This window comes from Zootermopsis nevadensis, unplaced genomic scaffold, assembly GCF_977971745.1.
Source record: "Zootermopsis nevadensis isolate Lab colony 2312 unplaced genomic scaffold, Znev_1.0 Znev_ptg000029l, whole genome shotgun sequence".
In the NCBI taxonomy this organism is placed as follows: domain Eukaryota; kingdom Metazoa; phylum Arthropoda; class Insecta; order Blattodea; family Termopsidae; genus Zootermopsis; species Zootermopsis nevadensis.
Window position 1 is genome coordinate 10,605,131 of NW_028259161.1, and position 16,291 is coordinate 10,621,421.

Here is a 16,291-nt window from a genome sequence, read left to right on the forward strand (position 1 = left end):
CTGAAGGCAGTATACTTCTTTGAAGCGTCAGTATCTACTTCCTGTATACACGGCGTCATAACACAACAAAAATACGGAACAGCAATATAGTAATTTTTACAGCCGTCAGAATCTCAAATCTCACATAATTCGACATTTTTCAACTTTTTATTCTTACGTTTCGGAGGTGAGCCGCGTCGAATGTTTATAATTATATTAACGTTTAGATAAACATTGCAGTTACCATCTTAAAGTTGGAGACGTTGGTTAATTCTCAAAATTGGACGGGGCTCATTCCCGAAAGTCGATGTTGTTCATTCTTTAACTCTTGGAAGAGTGTTATTTGATTGATGCAATGCATGATGTTTACTTCTCACTGTTTTGTACATTTTGTAATTGTTAATTTAATTTGGGTTGGAGAAACTTCGCTTTATTGCATTAATCTAATAAGGTCCCGTCTGAAGATAGTTACGTGTATGACATCGCATGTGACAAGAAATCATTCATCCGTGTTGGGAAGCAAGCTGAGAGGATTACTTCAGTTTGCCGGTAACATACAGGAACGTGTGTCTGATCATGCATGTCCGTTCGGGTGAGGTAATTAGTTGCGTAACGCTATTTATTTGCATGCGTAACTTTGGAGATCAAATCCCATGATCAGGAGAACGAATCGTATCCATTTCCAACCAATTTTAGAATTCATACCGTCCGACGTATGTTGCGACACGAACGGGACTAACATCTGGCTGGTTTCCATTTGGATATAGCAAAAATAACGTCACATTTCGCGCTGCTATAATGTTACTACTTTTCAACATGCAACATAAAAAAAAGTTTAGAACTAAATTTTATGACGAGACTTTTGTACTGTCTCATCGCACTGGTTGTCTTGTTTGTTAATTCACAAACGAGTAAAATAAGAAATGCGAAGCGTACATTAGCCAGTGGAATTCGCGATTAACAACAACAACAACAGCAACAGAAATAATAATTCAGTTCCTTTATTAGAATGTTTGCCAGCAAAAATGAGCCTGTAGCAAGCAAACACTAATAAATGTATACATTAACATGAATGAGATCCTAAACTGAATATATACGACCAGTCTAAATACTTTAACCTATCGAGAAAGTGTCCTCAAAGGAGACATTGTTTTTGCACAAAACGCCCATTTGCATGGCAACGTTTGAGTGTCGAACTTACCCTCCACCAATATTAAATGTTAGCAGAATCTGTGGAGTAGTTTTGGAATTGGTTAGGAGGATAGACGGACGGATACGGCCTCTGCATGGTAAATCAAGCAAATGACACGTAGTAAAATGTATTTAATTCTTTACGAAAAGTTAAATTATATTATAATGATAATAATAATGCAACAGTTTTCATAGCCAGCCTTATTGCTGTCATGCAAATTGCCTTCCTACAATCTGCTTGCAGTAGGCAGATGACGTGTGTCCTGGCTCGGTCTGAAGTTCTCTTCATGTCTGACGTTATTCTGTGGCCAGGAATAACCTTGGAGAAACTACAAGTAGGGAACTGACAGCATGACGCCCTCAAATTTTCATGTTACAAATAATACCATAACCAAAGAATTGCATTTGGAAGAAAATACAGTTGTTCATTCCTAAGTGACTTGACTGAGGAAAAAGCAGACTGATTTATAACAAACCCTCTGGTATCAGAGCCTTAAAATTCAACAGCACTAACGCTCACGATCGTGAAGAAGTTCCAGTCAATGAACGGCATCACACCCTATTCCTCTAAGATCCATTGTAGTATTTCCTACAATATCGTTGTCCTTCCAAGTGGCAATTAATATCGAGGTCAGACCTCTCATTCGATTCCCTGTAGGCCATTTGTACTATCCTATGTCCCCCACTCATTTAATCTGTTTCGGGTACAGCTATTTTCCGTATTGTTTCGGAAGGTATGAAGGATGATAGCAGTTTTTGAGTTGCCAGTAACTGATATACTTACTGAATGTTCGCGTATGAGAGAGAGAAATATGAAATACACACAAAATGTTGCGTGGATAATGCTGTGGAAAGAGACATGACCTAGACATTATTTCAGGCGATATTAAAATGAAATTTTTGGACGTTACTTCACTCTTACATTGGGTTATAAATAGGAACTGGGGATCCCATAACTAACTAACTAACTAGATGGCTTACGGAACCCGAAGGTTCATCACCGAATTAACCAAAGCCCTCCACCAGACCTTGACCTGGGCCAACAAAATCTAGTCTCCTTCAACTTCTATCTCCCATAGATCCCGCTTTATATTATAGTCCCATCTACGTCTAGGTCTCCCCAGGGGTCTCTTCCGTTTAGGCTTCTCGACCAATACCCGGTGCACACCTCTTGCCCCATCCATGCGCGCCACATTCTCAGCCCATCTCATTCTTCTTGACTTAATAACCCTGAAAATATTGGGGGAGGAGTACAAATTTTTAAGCTCATCATTATGCAGCTTTCTCCATACCCCATCATCTTCTCTGTTAGGCCCAAATATCCTCCTCAACACCCTATTCTCAAACACCTGCAATCTAAAACTTTTAATACCTTAAGCCTTGAAGTAAATCAGCCCCTGGAATTATGTGACAGCAATGAACGTGATTTTGTCCTTGCGACGGGATGATCACTCGTCCAAGGAGTTCTACCAAATATCTGGGTTGTGGAGCCACAGATGATGATTTTAATCATATAATAAACTATAAAATATCAAGTTTTATTTCCATGTGTCAGATGACTGAAACATAGGTTGTAAGTGAAAGCTAATTTAACATTACGTTGGCCTAATTCATATATAATTTCATAAAAAAGTGCAAGAAATAAAATAATAAACGAAAATTTTAATTTAGGATTGTACGTGATGTAGCCTTTAAAGTAAACTAAAATAGCGAAAATTAAAGTAGTTGAAGAAAATTCAGTGTAGGTCTATCCTATTAATTTGAACAAAATCGGTACAGTAGTTTCAGCGCTGTTATTGACGGACATAGATCTGCGACATAATTGGCGGTTTTCGATTTCTTTTGCAAACATAAAAACTGAAATCATACTAAGGTGGTGTTAAATGTTGATCGATTAGAACACAGTATCCTTCATTGTATTAAATTTACTTTTATAGTGAAGAGTTTCATTGTTGACGTTCGTCGTATGTCCCTGCGGATAACAGCTGAGCTTGTGAGAGAGTTAAACTCCTTCAAGAGAATTCAAACACCACTGTTTGTGAGAAATTTATAGCCCTGGATTATGATGGCTAGGGTCATTGAGCTCCCGGACATTTATACATATCTTGGAGGATTCAGTAAAGCTGTGACTTCAAATTAACATCTATTATCTCAGAGAATATATTGCCTCATAGGCCTGTGCCTGTAAGTGCCTTGTAATGCATATATTGAACCTCTAGGCATACCATTTTTCTCTAAAAACGTAACATTATTTCCGTAATCAGTGAGAGCTATGTATTTAAGTTAAATTCTGTTCTTTATCACCAATACTCGTTTAACTGTAAATAGGTCGTTATTGCCTTTGCATGCCCATGTATTCTTATGCCTTATCTATCCACTGTGTTCCGTTATCTTTGTTTTATCTATAAGTTTTAGTATAGACCCGCAGTTAGAAATTATGTTGTGTGTTTTATAACATCAGTTGAAATTACTGATATTTATCAAAATTCTTAAAGTACTTTAATCCCACGGTAATCATTACTTCGAGAACAGTAGGAGTATGTGGAAATCGAATTAGAAAGAGCACTCTGTGCTGGTCGCGACCACGCCCCTCGTCATTGTCCCTTTGGTACCGTCTTTCCATTCGCCCTTCGAAGCTGTAAACGCACTGAGGAATAAATAATTTAGGTACTTCATTCTTAAATTGGATTGTAAGCAGGGAGTGGGTGTTTGATTTAACCTTTTAATGTCACTAATACTTGCAAAGCTTTTGTATTGTTCACTGCAGATTGCCTAGGAATTAACAGAAATTTCTTAGAGGATGACATCTATGACAGGGTTTCGTTGTTTTTCTCAGTCCCTCCAGGCATATGCCGGGATAGTACATCAAATTAGGTCACGACCGCTTCCTTCCACATCCTTTCCAATTCATTATACAGTATCCTATAATCCGGCACTATGTAATCGGAGCTACTGAAAGTGTTGTTAAATACATTATAAATAAATAAGTGATACCTACAGGCCTAGTATGGTTTCTTGGTTTATTTAGCGACGCTGTCACAAGTGCGTAGGTTCTTAAAATTTGAAAGTATGACGGTAAATGATGATGAATTGGAAAGTATAGAGCTTTGGAAGGTATCGATTGTCTAATTTAGCTTTTATTTTTCTGGAGGAATTGAGGAAAACCTCAGTCAAAATAGTCTGATACCGAGCCGAGAGTTCTCGAGTTTGTGTGCAAGTATGCCGACGGCTCAGCCGCAACGTTGGGTTGGTTGTTGCATGTTGCTGAGGCACGAAGTGCGACTACATGAACGTGACCGTTGTTAATTTTTCGATGAAGTTTATGCAAATACATCATGTACTGGTTTGTTTGTTGTCCCGATGCGTCAGGTTGTAAGGTCGCCGCAGAATAGTAAAATTAATATCGTGCTGTTTTACTGCAAGGAGAGCTGTACAGTGATGATATAGTTATGAATTTTGTTGATTTTGTTAGAACTGGCGTGACGCAATCGTGTCACATTCAGCTTGAAACGGCGGAACAGACACTTGGCGTAGGTTCCAAGTTGGTAACATCAGTATCACTGGCAAGAGCAAATGAAGTTTCAAGTGATTTACACGCCAGAGGGTGTCAAGCTACGATTCGACAGTTTGCGGGAAGAATTTCTAGGTTGGTTTTCTACTTTGAGACCATCAACTGGTATCACTAAATAAGAAGAGGTTACTCAGGAAGCAAGGTTTCACTTTGGCAGCAGTGAGGAGAAACGTTATGGAGGGAATATATGGACCTTTTAAGTATATATAAGAATTTAACTCTGCATAATGCTTTGATTCAACAAATTCGTTTAAACTGACACATTTTTGGCCACAGATTTCCAGCCATCGGACTTCTGCGTGGTTCCGCACTGTCAGTGTCTGAGTTTTCTCCTGAGTAACAAGCAGTACTACAGTTTGGAAAACACGATTTTCCGAAATGTGTTCTTCGCAGTTCCACGCACCTTATTGGCCTTCATATTCATTTATTAGAAGCTCGAAGCTTTCACGGCGACTAAAAATGATGTCTTCGCAGACGATCAACCGCATCAGTTTGGAGGAGAAGCTGAAAAAATAAATTGTCATAAAGCTAAACATATACTGCGTAGGGTTATAAATTACTTTGTCCTTGTATTTTTTTCAGTATAGCCATTGCCAGTAAACATTATTGAATATAATGAGATTATATTTTATACACCATTGTTTTATGTAAGGAGCAATTTTCGATTTATCTCTGTGTAAAGTGGGATTTCTTATTGGACTGAAGCAGATAACAAATGTTTTCGATACGTTTTAGTATAGGTGCTAATCGGTATTAACATGGCAACTAATTAAATGTTATACAGTACTTTTTGTGTGATGCACAAGGAACGCATAAAATGGGTGATCGGGTTGAATATATTAACATTAAAATAAATTATTTTCCAGTTCTAAGAATTCGTCATGACTTTAATTATCATAAGTCAAGTTAGAACAGCTTTATTTTTATCTTTGTCTAGCGTTTATCTTAATAACATTATGGTTCATATGTCCTCCTTTCTTTGTTTTGTTTGAATGTCTTGCATTTGGAGGTGGAAGGTCACAATCTGTAGTACGGAAAATGCTTTCATATGACTGGCAAAGTTGTGTACAAGTTATCTGAGAATAACTCCACTGAGCTGGCAGGATGACTGATTACTGTCGTGAGGGATGATGCAAAAAGAGAGGACAGAGGTGTGAGTGTGAGTGAACATAGCGGGGCTGGACGCAATTAAGTTCGGGAGATTGTGTGTATTTATAGACAGCCAGGAAAGATATTGGTTGCTGGAACATGGCGACGCCCTATGATGTAAAATGTCCGGTAAAATTTCATTTCCATCCGACATGTTCACAGTGTTGCTTTTCTGTTGGTCAAACGTTAAACGAATCCGGTTATTGTGAATAAAGTATTTGGTGTCGCCACATTGTGTTTTAAATTATATTTTCTGTGGATACCATTCGGGAATATAACGCTCCTGTCATGTGTTTTGTAAAAGTATTTATGCTTTGAGCTTACTCAGGGTTTACAGAAAGTATCCGAAGATTAGGAGGAAACTCCAACATTTGTTGTTGTTACCTTTTATATTAGTCGTGAAAAATCTGAGAATCGCCTAATTAAACTAAGTGCTTGATAATAGAATCCGAACGTTAAACACGCCTAATTCCTTGTCTCACGTATTACGGTTCTGGGCCAGTTCATCGCATTTAACACTCTCACAATCTTTACATGAAATCCATTTTAATATTATCTCCCTACCTTCTGGTATTCAGAAAGGTTTGAAATTCTGCACAGGGCTCACTTCTCGTTTCCGTCCCCGAGTCAAGTTTCTACTCCGCCTGTAACTTGATTTCATTGTTGTGCTTCTAGTTGGGCCTTGTGCACATATTTTGAATTTTTGCGCACTGAAGTGAAATTCAAGACATAACTGCACAAATTGCATAAGGAATGTATTGGCATGTATCAGCTTAAAATAATGTTATACAGTTCAATTTTTAACTTTTTACCATGATTGTGTGCCACCTGATGATGGACATGAGACTGAAATATGCGCCTATATTTAACACATAATCAGTATATAAGTAGATGGAAGTATTATCTTAATTAATATCACACAGTAGAATGCCTTTCTTCAAAATTGGTATAATAAATAGCTATGAACACATGTGTGGGCATTTATAAATGTTTCCTTTATTATTGACAGGGTATATACACATTCTGTGATTAAATAACACTATATAACAATGATAATATTTACGGGATTACATTCAGACTTGCATTTGGCCTATTAAAGTAATTGTTGTAAGATAATTTACTATAATTAGTATCTTTTGGGTTAACATTTTGCGTTGCTTTTTTTATTGTCTGTGTAGTAACCACACATGTCAGCTTAAGTCGATGTAGCTGAAATTTAGTTATACGACGAGACTTACAACCACAAGCAATTTGTGTTGAAGTAAAACAGTTTTATATTTGGTTTTTAAATGCGATTTTCGTTCATCCACTGACGTACGACATTTGTTTAATGTTTTATATCTGGATGTGACGTAAATACTGCGGAAATACGGACAGATCGTCGTGATTTAGTGACTAACGCTCTTGCTTCGTATTTGAGAGGACGTAGATTCGATGCTTGGTCTGTCTCGTGTCTTAATGTTTCGTGTGATTTTCCTCAGTCTCCGAAATAAATGCTTTAATAACACTTTAAATAGGCAACGGCCGCTTCCTTCCATATGCATAACTGACATGTCGATAAATTAACTGAGACACAATTAAATAGAGGGTATTCGAGATAAAATAATGGCGATGTTGGCAGGCTGTATGCACTAATGAACCTTTAGGTTTCATGAAAGGCGGGGAACTTGTTGTCTAGAAAAAGGTACTATTACATTCTAAATAATTCTGCTCCATGGAGCCGTGTTATTACGTGTAGCTTAACCGTTACACTTATACCTATAAGTGGCTCAGATTGATTTTTTCTGAGGTTGGGCATACGAACAAACTCGAGTTGATTTTATTACTATTTTAGATTACTAACGGATTCTGGCCACACGCAGAATTTTGAGTCTTGTCAGTGCGAAGAGATAACTCACCCTCTGGGATGTTACGCCGTGTAGTCTTGTAGAATATGGCCGACGTATCAGAGCTGATTGCCGCCTCCATCGTAAGGGAAATCGCCCTGATTCCAGAAGACTATCATCGACATACTCGCCGCCGTGAGAAATTGAAATCCCACTTACTTCAGTTTATTTCATATCCTCACAGCCATCGTTCTAAGTTTTATTGTAATATTATTATTTATTGTACCGTTCGGTATTTTAAGTTTTGGTTTCAAGCTTCTGCATGAGCATGATGTTTTACCTCAGAGCTATATGCAGGCAATCGTAATTTCCCTTATGCGTCGCCCAGCTATAATATGTGAGCTATGTAAATACACACAAGCGATGCTCAAGTACGCGACAGCATTCCTTTTCAACTCTCATAGATGCAAAAGCACTTCAACATAAAGCGAGACTGTGTAGAACGCAAACACACAAAGTTATTTCTGAATAGTGAACTCATTGCCTTTAATAACGTTTTGTGTAATGTGACGACATACAAATATTCCTTCATCCAACATTCACATCATTCCTCACGTGGCAGTAACTTCTGTGATGCGTGTAATTGTCATCTTCGCATAATACGTAACGTATAATCAAGTACGCACGTGTACGCACGCGCGTTCTAAAGTGGCTTCGTTTTGACGTATGGTTACGCTCTTCGCTGGGCACTGGAAAGGTAGATGAGGCAGGTACGATGTGCGCCTGATGATGTCGTTCAGATTACACGCAATACAATAAAGACAGAGAAGTTGCCGCAGTTGTCCGGTGAGTTAGGCTGAGTTTAGAGTTACAGTTTAATAATAGGCCTATAAAGAAGAAATGGGCCACATTTTAATTGCCCCCTTACAAGATTTCTATCAGCAATAAATTATTTACGATAATAGGGCAATAAAATGGCAAAAATCGCGTCTGAAGAATACGTTTACTTCAACGTATATACCAACGTTTCGGTGAAACATACAGGGCTGAAGACACGTTATCTATCTCCGAGTCCGCACAGCGTCACAACCCGGAAGAACAAAATTGTCAACCTCACTGCCGTGAGATCAAGTAATATTTAGGCGTTTACTCCAAAATTGAGTCAATGTCAAAGCTGGAATAAATGCATGTACCATCCTTGCATGTCTCCCATATAAACATACTTTGTAGTATTTCGAAATGTAATTAAGTTGAAGAATTCGATCTAAAGTAATACAATCTTGGTGTCGGAAGGTTTGACGCAGTTTTACAGTTACCCTCACTTCGAATCTAGACCGTTGAAAAATAGCTTCTGCATTTTTTCGTAGAAGACGTGTATTATTTTACTGCTGCTATGAATTATTGTTTGATACACGATACACAGTGGATGTGGGGAGTCTTGAAGGCTGCGCGTTTATTTATTAAGTGATTCAGTAATACAGTAAGAAGTACTGGGAAGAATTTATGAATCTGTGATCATTTAAATGCTTTCAACTATATGCGATTCCATTAGAAGGAGATATGATTACATAAATTTGTTATGTTAGCGATTACACACGTGCCAGGCAAAACGTTATGAATATTTTCACGTACAAGTCATGTGATTGTTACAGTGAATAAAAATACATATTTTAATGAAGGAAGATAACTTTCACATCTTGGTGGTCAAAACCAGTGGTATTCAACCTTTTTGTTCGCGTACCCCCAGATATAATTTCACTTCAACTTTGTACCAACATAGTTGTTGGTGTATAATTCAAGTTATACATGGTATATAATCTACATTTAAATAAATTATATAAATTACATCCAAAATAATGTATTAAATAATAAGTTTTAAATGAGAAAAAGGAGAATCAAGCTATTAAATAACAAATATTACCTATCATATACAAATTAATAAAGGAAAAAAGGTATTTTAGCAAAGAAAAATTATATGTTTAAATCCCGCCCAATAGTGTTCAGTCAGGTTCCGAAGCACTATGTGGAATAAAATGAAACTAGCCGCCCAGATAAGAATAGCATAAGGGGGGGGGAGAGAGAGATGGCGTTCCCAAATCGAATGTCCTTACGTCCGGTTCTCCTGTGGCTAACCCTAAATCTGGCCCTGATTATTCAGCTTTTATCATTTTTTTTTTAATTTCACGTACCCCAGGTTGAATACCACTGGTCTAAACTACACAGATATCATTTATTAGGCCGAAGTGTTACATAGAAGTACACCAGATATCCTATGCTTAAGGCTCATCGTATGAATATACAAACTATTTTTTGTTTTTGATAATGTGGTTTATTGAGGCACTTTCTACAGTCAGGGCAATTGAAGGAATTGTTTTCCTGTGTTAAGTAGTGACATTTGTACAATTTTTCTGAGCGTAGTTTGACTTGGTTAGACGTAATTAATATACGTTTTTGATCTCTACAAGTTCACTTTTATATCTATAACTTTACAATTCACTGTCACTTCATATGGGCACGTTGAGTTTAGCGATCCACGAATCAGGCAAGAAATTGCCTAACAACTTAGCTTCCCCAACTTTCAGTATTCTCTTCGGTAATAATCTTATTCATCTGGGTACACGAGGAAGTAGTCCTACCCAGACGGAAGCTTTCAGTTTGTGTTGCTACAAGGAAGTTCCGTAGTTGGGCGTTTGATGTCCAATCTTCTCCGTTTATTAATAAAGTTAATTAATATGCACAGATGAACTTTCGATTAGCAGACCGACGAAGTAACGAAGGGAGTACATACCATGTTAGTGGAACTCACGTCACAGTTTAATTTTCAGTCTTCACACGTCAGAATTTTTACCGGCTCACCGATCAATGAGTAATTTTGAAATTTCTTCGCTCTACAGATTTCACACCGCAAATATTAGGTCCAGTAATAGACAAATATATTCGTATTTCGTGTAATATATAGTACGATATATCAAAACATATCCAGTTTAAGTTTCATGCTAACTTAAAGTTATATTGGATCTTCATTGACGAATTCTATTAAACTGTTTCCGAAATAAAAAAGGGAAAACCGGGCTACTTTAATTTTCTATCAGGCCGGTGTATTAATTTTTATGAACTTTTACAAAGAACATATAAAAACAGAAATGACGAAAGTTTGAAAATAATTTTTGTAACTCTGCTGCCGAATGTCTTGTTATAATTATAAATGCAGTACGTGCGCTATCATACAGTCAGAATACAATTTTTTGTGCAGTATGTTCGAGTGCATTACCGGATGATACAATAAGGCGCTTCTTCATGGGTTGTGTTTCTTCTGTTGTAGGCAAACAACGCCTACACGCGCGACCAGTGGTTCCATTCCATCATCTGGAAGGTAAGCTAACACCGAAACCCCTCTAGAATGTACAGGTGTCCGAGAAAGAGTGCACACGTTTTAAACATTTTTATTAAGAGAAGCAACAGAGCTAGAAGAGTACAGTTTTCACCACATGAAACAGTGACTCAGAAAGTTTTTTCCCCCGCACAACGTTTCCTGCGAGATGTATCGGAAGAGGTGGGCCCGTTGCATGGCCTGCAAGATCGCCGGATTTAACTCCCGTGGATTTCTTCCTTTGGGGGTATACAAAGGACCAGGTGTACCGCACACGAGTCACTTGTTTTCAAGATTTGAAAAAAAAACGCATCTTCCATTCTGTGGAAGGAATCACGCCTCAAATGTGTGGCAACGTTTTTCGGGCATGTGAATACCGGATGGACATTGTGCGAACAACAAAGGGAGTTCGGGTCGAAGTGCAGTGAAATGTAGAAAGTTGGGGAAAAATCTTTCTGAGTTACTGTTTCATGTGGTGAAAACTGTTCTCTCCTATCTCTGTTTATTTTCTCAATAAAAATGTTTAAAATGTGTGCACTTCTTCTCGGACAAATGTATTATTCGTGTTCTGCAGCAACTATGTGACGAAATAAAGTATTTGAATTGTATTTGTATGACGACAAACGTAGTGAGCCCTTTTATAAATGAGAAAATAGTAATAATACATGTATATTTAATGAAACTAGCCCCCATTCCGTATTCTGTAACCAGATACTAAAAGTTTTAATATTATAACTAAAAGTTAGTATTATAAGCAAATCCACTACGTTTAAACAACCAATCTTGGAAAAGTTCCTTTAAATGAAATACTCATTTTGAATTATGCGAAACACCGACTTGCTTAGTATTTTCGTGATTTAAATTGCAGTTAATACCGATACAATAATTTGGTTTTATTTTTCAGTTTCAATATTTTAAAATATTTTGTTAGAATATGTCTGCTAGCATAAGAACTCGGTCCCCCTGAAAAGTTTCTTCTAAGCCGTTTGTGTTGATTCGCTCTACTAATATTATGTGTCTGATGGGCACTCAGAATATGCAAACCTGTGTCACATTATTGCACTAGGACTAGTAAATGATAAGTGTTTTACTTCTTTATTTTACTGTAATTAATCTAACCACAGATGTGAGTGATCAGAATTATTTTAATAGCCTGTTTATCGATTATAAAGAACTGCAACGGAGTGTGAAGACATGGAGTTGGAGTAAGACTGTGTTGTGTAGTGAAGGTGACGCTGTTCATGTTAGCGGTTAATTAAATTTAAATCCCAGACATAAAATCTGGTCAGCTATGTGATGTACGGAGGCAAAGTCTACAAGTACTATTTTACTATTATTGTTTAAAATTGTAACAGCTAACAACTGCTGTGTTAATTATAGGATGTAGGTCACAGTTATAAACCAGTTTGCTGTCTGTCAGTATTGAACTGAGATGCCATACTACGGCCTTGAAGTGTGTTAAAAGGTGATAGCCATTCCCGTAACTTAGCGACAGAAATTTGCTGTAAAGGCCATGTGCTTTTCATTATCTGCTTTGGGGAACAGGCTACAGGACTCTTGAATATGAGAATTGGTTCCAAAGTTGTTATAGGGTTCCGCTGCCGAGTATCAAAAATCGGTTACATATTTCATAGCCACTGTCGAATTGATACATAATGACTAATCTATTTTTTGTTGTATGTTAGAATTGCTATTCGTTTGTAATCTTAGAGAAATTTGTAATTCGCATCAATAGGCTATGAAGTAAAATAGGGTATTATCTTTTATAAAATATATAAATAGGGGTCCGCAGTGGCCGCGCGGTCTGAGGTGTGGGCCTTGTACCGCTTGGTCGCGGTGACCGTGGGTTCGAACCCCGCTCAAGTCATGGATGTTTTTCTGTGTTGTGCTGTCCTGTGTACAGGTAGAGGCCTTGCGACGGGCCGATCCCTCGTCCAAGGAGTCCTACCGAATGTCCATAGATCAAGCCAACTAAAAAGTTGGGGACCCGTAAAGGGTACCGGAAAATGTACAAACATTGTTAAACCGGAAAAGAAGAAGAAGAAGAAAATATATAAATATATATCAGATATATTTGACCCAGTCACATACAAACTTATAGCATTGAGACGTGGATCCCAACAAGTTATAATTGGTTTTCTGGTAGGTTTCAGTGGTTTGATGACAAAAGGAATGACTCGTTTCCGACGGGAATTGTCGTTTCATTAGAGCCGAATTCATAGGCCCGATAGCAAGAAAATAAAATGGGTGTGGGTGGAGGAGATAAGTGGCTTATACAGAGGATGTCCCAACACCTGCCCACACATTCGACGTAACACTTGAGGTGTAAGACTTGAAAGAATTCATTACCATGAAAAAATAATGTACTAGCGGATTAATGGGATTGAATGATGCAATACGCGTGAGCGGTGCGCCGGGGACGAGTTTATTTTGTACATTGAACGCCAGTTTTCGCCCTTGGGTATGTATGTGCCAATCCTTGCTATAATACTTAAAATGTTTTATTTCACCTTCGTGAGCAATCGTCCGAGAGTAAGTGGTTATAACACGTTACGATAAGCGAACAACAACACCTGTATAGATTGTAGCTGAGACTGGAAGGTTCGTACAGTTGGTATTTACTACAACTTAGGTTAAATAAGTTTCCTTAACTCATGTCATGGGTTTCTGGTAGTTGCCATATTATTTATGCTAAGTTCAATTTTAATTATTCTTCACCACCACTAAAATTGATTTAGAAGTGTGTTGATTAACACAATCTGGTTATTGTATAGGGTACTTTTTTATTTCAGAAGACACCATATGAAAGCAAATCAAGTTATTATTTTAAATAACAAAGAGGAATAAAATTTCATGTTAATAAAAGAAAATACCAGTAAAGTAAACTGTTCTGTTCCAGGTTATAGAATTTTCAGTGGTTCTCAATATTTAAAGAGCTTTTTGTCCAATAGTAGATATTTATAAATATAGTATAAGTGGGTGTTTTACGTTATGCTATTACCTACTTGAAAATACATAAATATGGCGAGGGAACAATTAAAATAAAGACTACACCGAATGTGAACAGCTACGGAACAGACCGCATCACGCTCAAATTAACGGATTAAACTTATGTTTAATTCCACGCGTCTAGCTGTTGGGTATAATTACCCTCTGCATAATACTTGTTAGCATTACAAGCACACACTGTGTAATTATTCGACAAAATTTTGTGGGCAGAGTACAAAAAGTGCTTAAGTGTCCGAATTTAATTTTAAATAACAAGACTTTACAATTTATTTCGATATCCAGAAGCGCATATTGGATCTTTTTTTCAGCACATCGTCGCATTTTTTGTCTAAGAGAGAACAAAGAGATGAAGGTTGTCTTCTGGGCTGTTGCCCCGTGCAGTCTGGTAGAAGATAACCGACGTTTCAGAGGTCCTTGCTGTCTCCATCATTGGAGCTTCTGTACTCCGAGCTGCTGACAGCATCCTTAAACATAACAGAAATAAAAAGTAAATTAATGGTCTAAAACTGTGAGTCTCTTAAACTGTCAGAATGATTTATACTACAGAATTGAAGTCATTCGGTTAGGTTGTGTATTGGGTGTTTAAGTTGTGTAAAAAACCCATTTTTGGATGCGAGCCCTTCAACATTCACCGCTCAATTTAATATTTAAGTATCGCAGGCAAAGTAGCGCAAAATATTGTACTGTGTATCCTCTGTGACGATACATCTTGGTGTGGCCTTTGAGTCCCTTACACTTTCAGCGTTTATCATGTTACATTTACAATAATAGAAATTGTCTGTTGAAATCAGGGGCGATAGTAGTAACAGCAGCAGCTGTTTTATGTAACTGTGATTTCGATGGCGGAAGCAATCAGAAAAGAGTTGGCTTATTAGTGTTACTGGTAGGAGTATATGTATCTGTTTCATTGTGTTGGTTAGTTAACCATCACAGGACATTCAACCCGGAAATTGTTATCTGCCTCTTTCCAAAATTAATCCTGCTCGACTCCATTTTAATTCTCTCCAGCCGCTTTCCTGTGGTGGTCCAATCAATATCGACTGTTTTCACCCTCCTTTCCTGTAGCATGTGTATTGTTACACCTCCTGCTTGTGTTCTCAGGATTCCTATTTGTTTTGCCTTCATGTTCTCTATTAACACCCTGCTATTTCGTCGTCGAACGGACAGTACATTGACATTACACAGGCTTTTTGTTGTATTTCCGTTAACAACCGAATGTTACCTCTTAGTGAATAACAGTTGTACTTTATAAGCCTATGTGGGAATGTCAAGTTTATTGAATACCAACGTTCCGTCTAACCCATCGGTTTCCGGAAGAAAAGCAATGTTTGGTGGCGATTATTAAACGCGTCTGGTTGAGTTTTAGTTTATTTAACTCTGTTGTTTCAACGAAAATTATTTTGAGATTTCAGGTTCTCTCGGCGTCGAGTATAGGATTACTTGTTATGCATGTTGCACCGTGTAGTATGGTAGAAGTTTACCGACGTTTCAGAGGTAATTGCTTCCTCCATTATTAGGGCGATGATCACCCAGACACACTGCGAAACAACCCAGAAGACACATTTTCTGGAAGTTCTTGGTCTATCCAAAACACTTAAGTCGGTTGTCTACATAACGCAGCGTTGAATTGTGGAACGATTTTTGAATGAGTTTTTAAAAAGATGTGGAAGGAAGCGATTGTAGACTTTAGCAAGGTTATGTCTCGGTATTCCCCTGAAGAGACTGTGAAAAATAATGGAAACTTAATAAAGAAACCATTTTCCTCGTCTTAGGTACATGCCCTGCACATAATTGAGTCCATTATGCCAGTATCCTGCAAGTACTCTGTGATCTGTGTGAACCAGAAGCTTAGACCAGATTGAATAAACATAATACTGCTAAACCATTGATATGTTCACAGGATACATTAAATAAAGTTGCATCTTGTTGATAGAAGGAAAGAAAAGTAGAACTAATTTGTTTTTCTTTATTTGATAATAACATTAACCATGATGATAATTTCTCGTTGGCATACAATATAATACTACCAACTCTGAACTAGCATTATTGTAAGTAAATTGAAAATGCTGTTTGCTCAGTAAATAATATTTAGGCCTGTGAATCAAAAGATTAGATTTCAGACAAAACTAGAATTTGTGATCTTATCATTAATATATCACGTAATGTGTCAGAGGAGTGTAAATACTTTTAAGTTGC

General features: G+C 37.4%; 1 protein-coding gene across 2 annotated transcripts in view; it reads left to right on the forward strand.

The window, feature by feature from the left end:
- The window catches only part of LOC110832641 (C-Maf-inducing protein), a 136,051-nt gene that overhangs the window by 92,445 nt on the left and 27,315 nt on the right, over positions 1-16,291 (forward strand). For both annotated transcript variants that reach the window (XM_022069808.2, XM_022069809.2), the window contains one exon: positions 11,039-11,089. In XM_022069808.2, the coding sequence (XP_021925500.1) occupies positions 11,039-11,089 (51 nt within the window). The remainder of the gene's footprint in view (positions 1-11,038; positions 11,090-16,291) is intronic.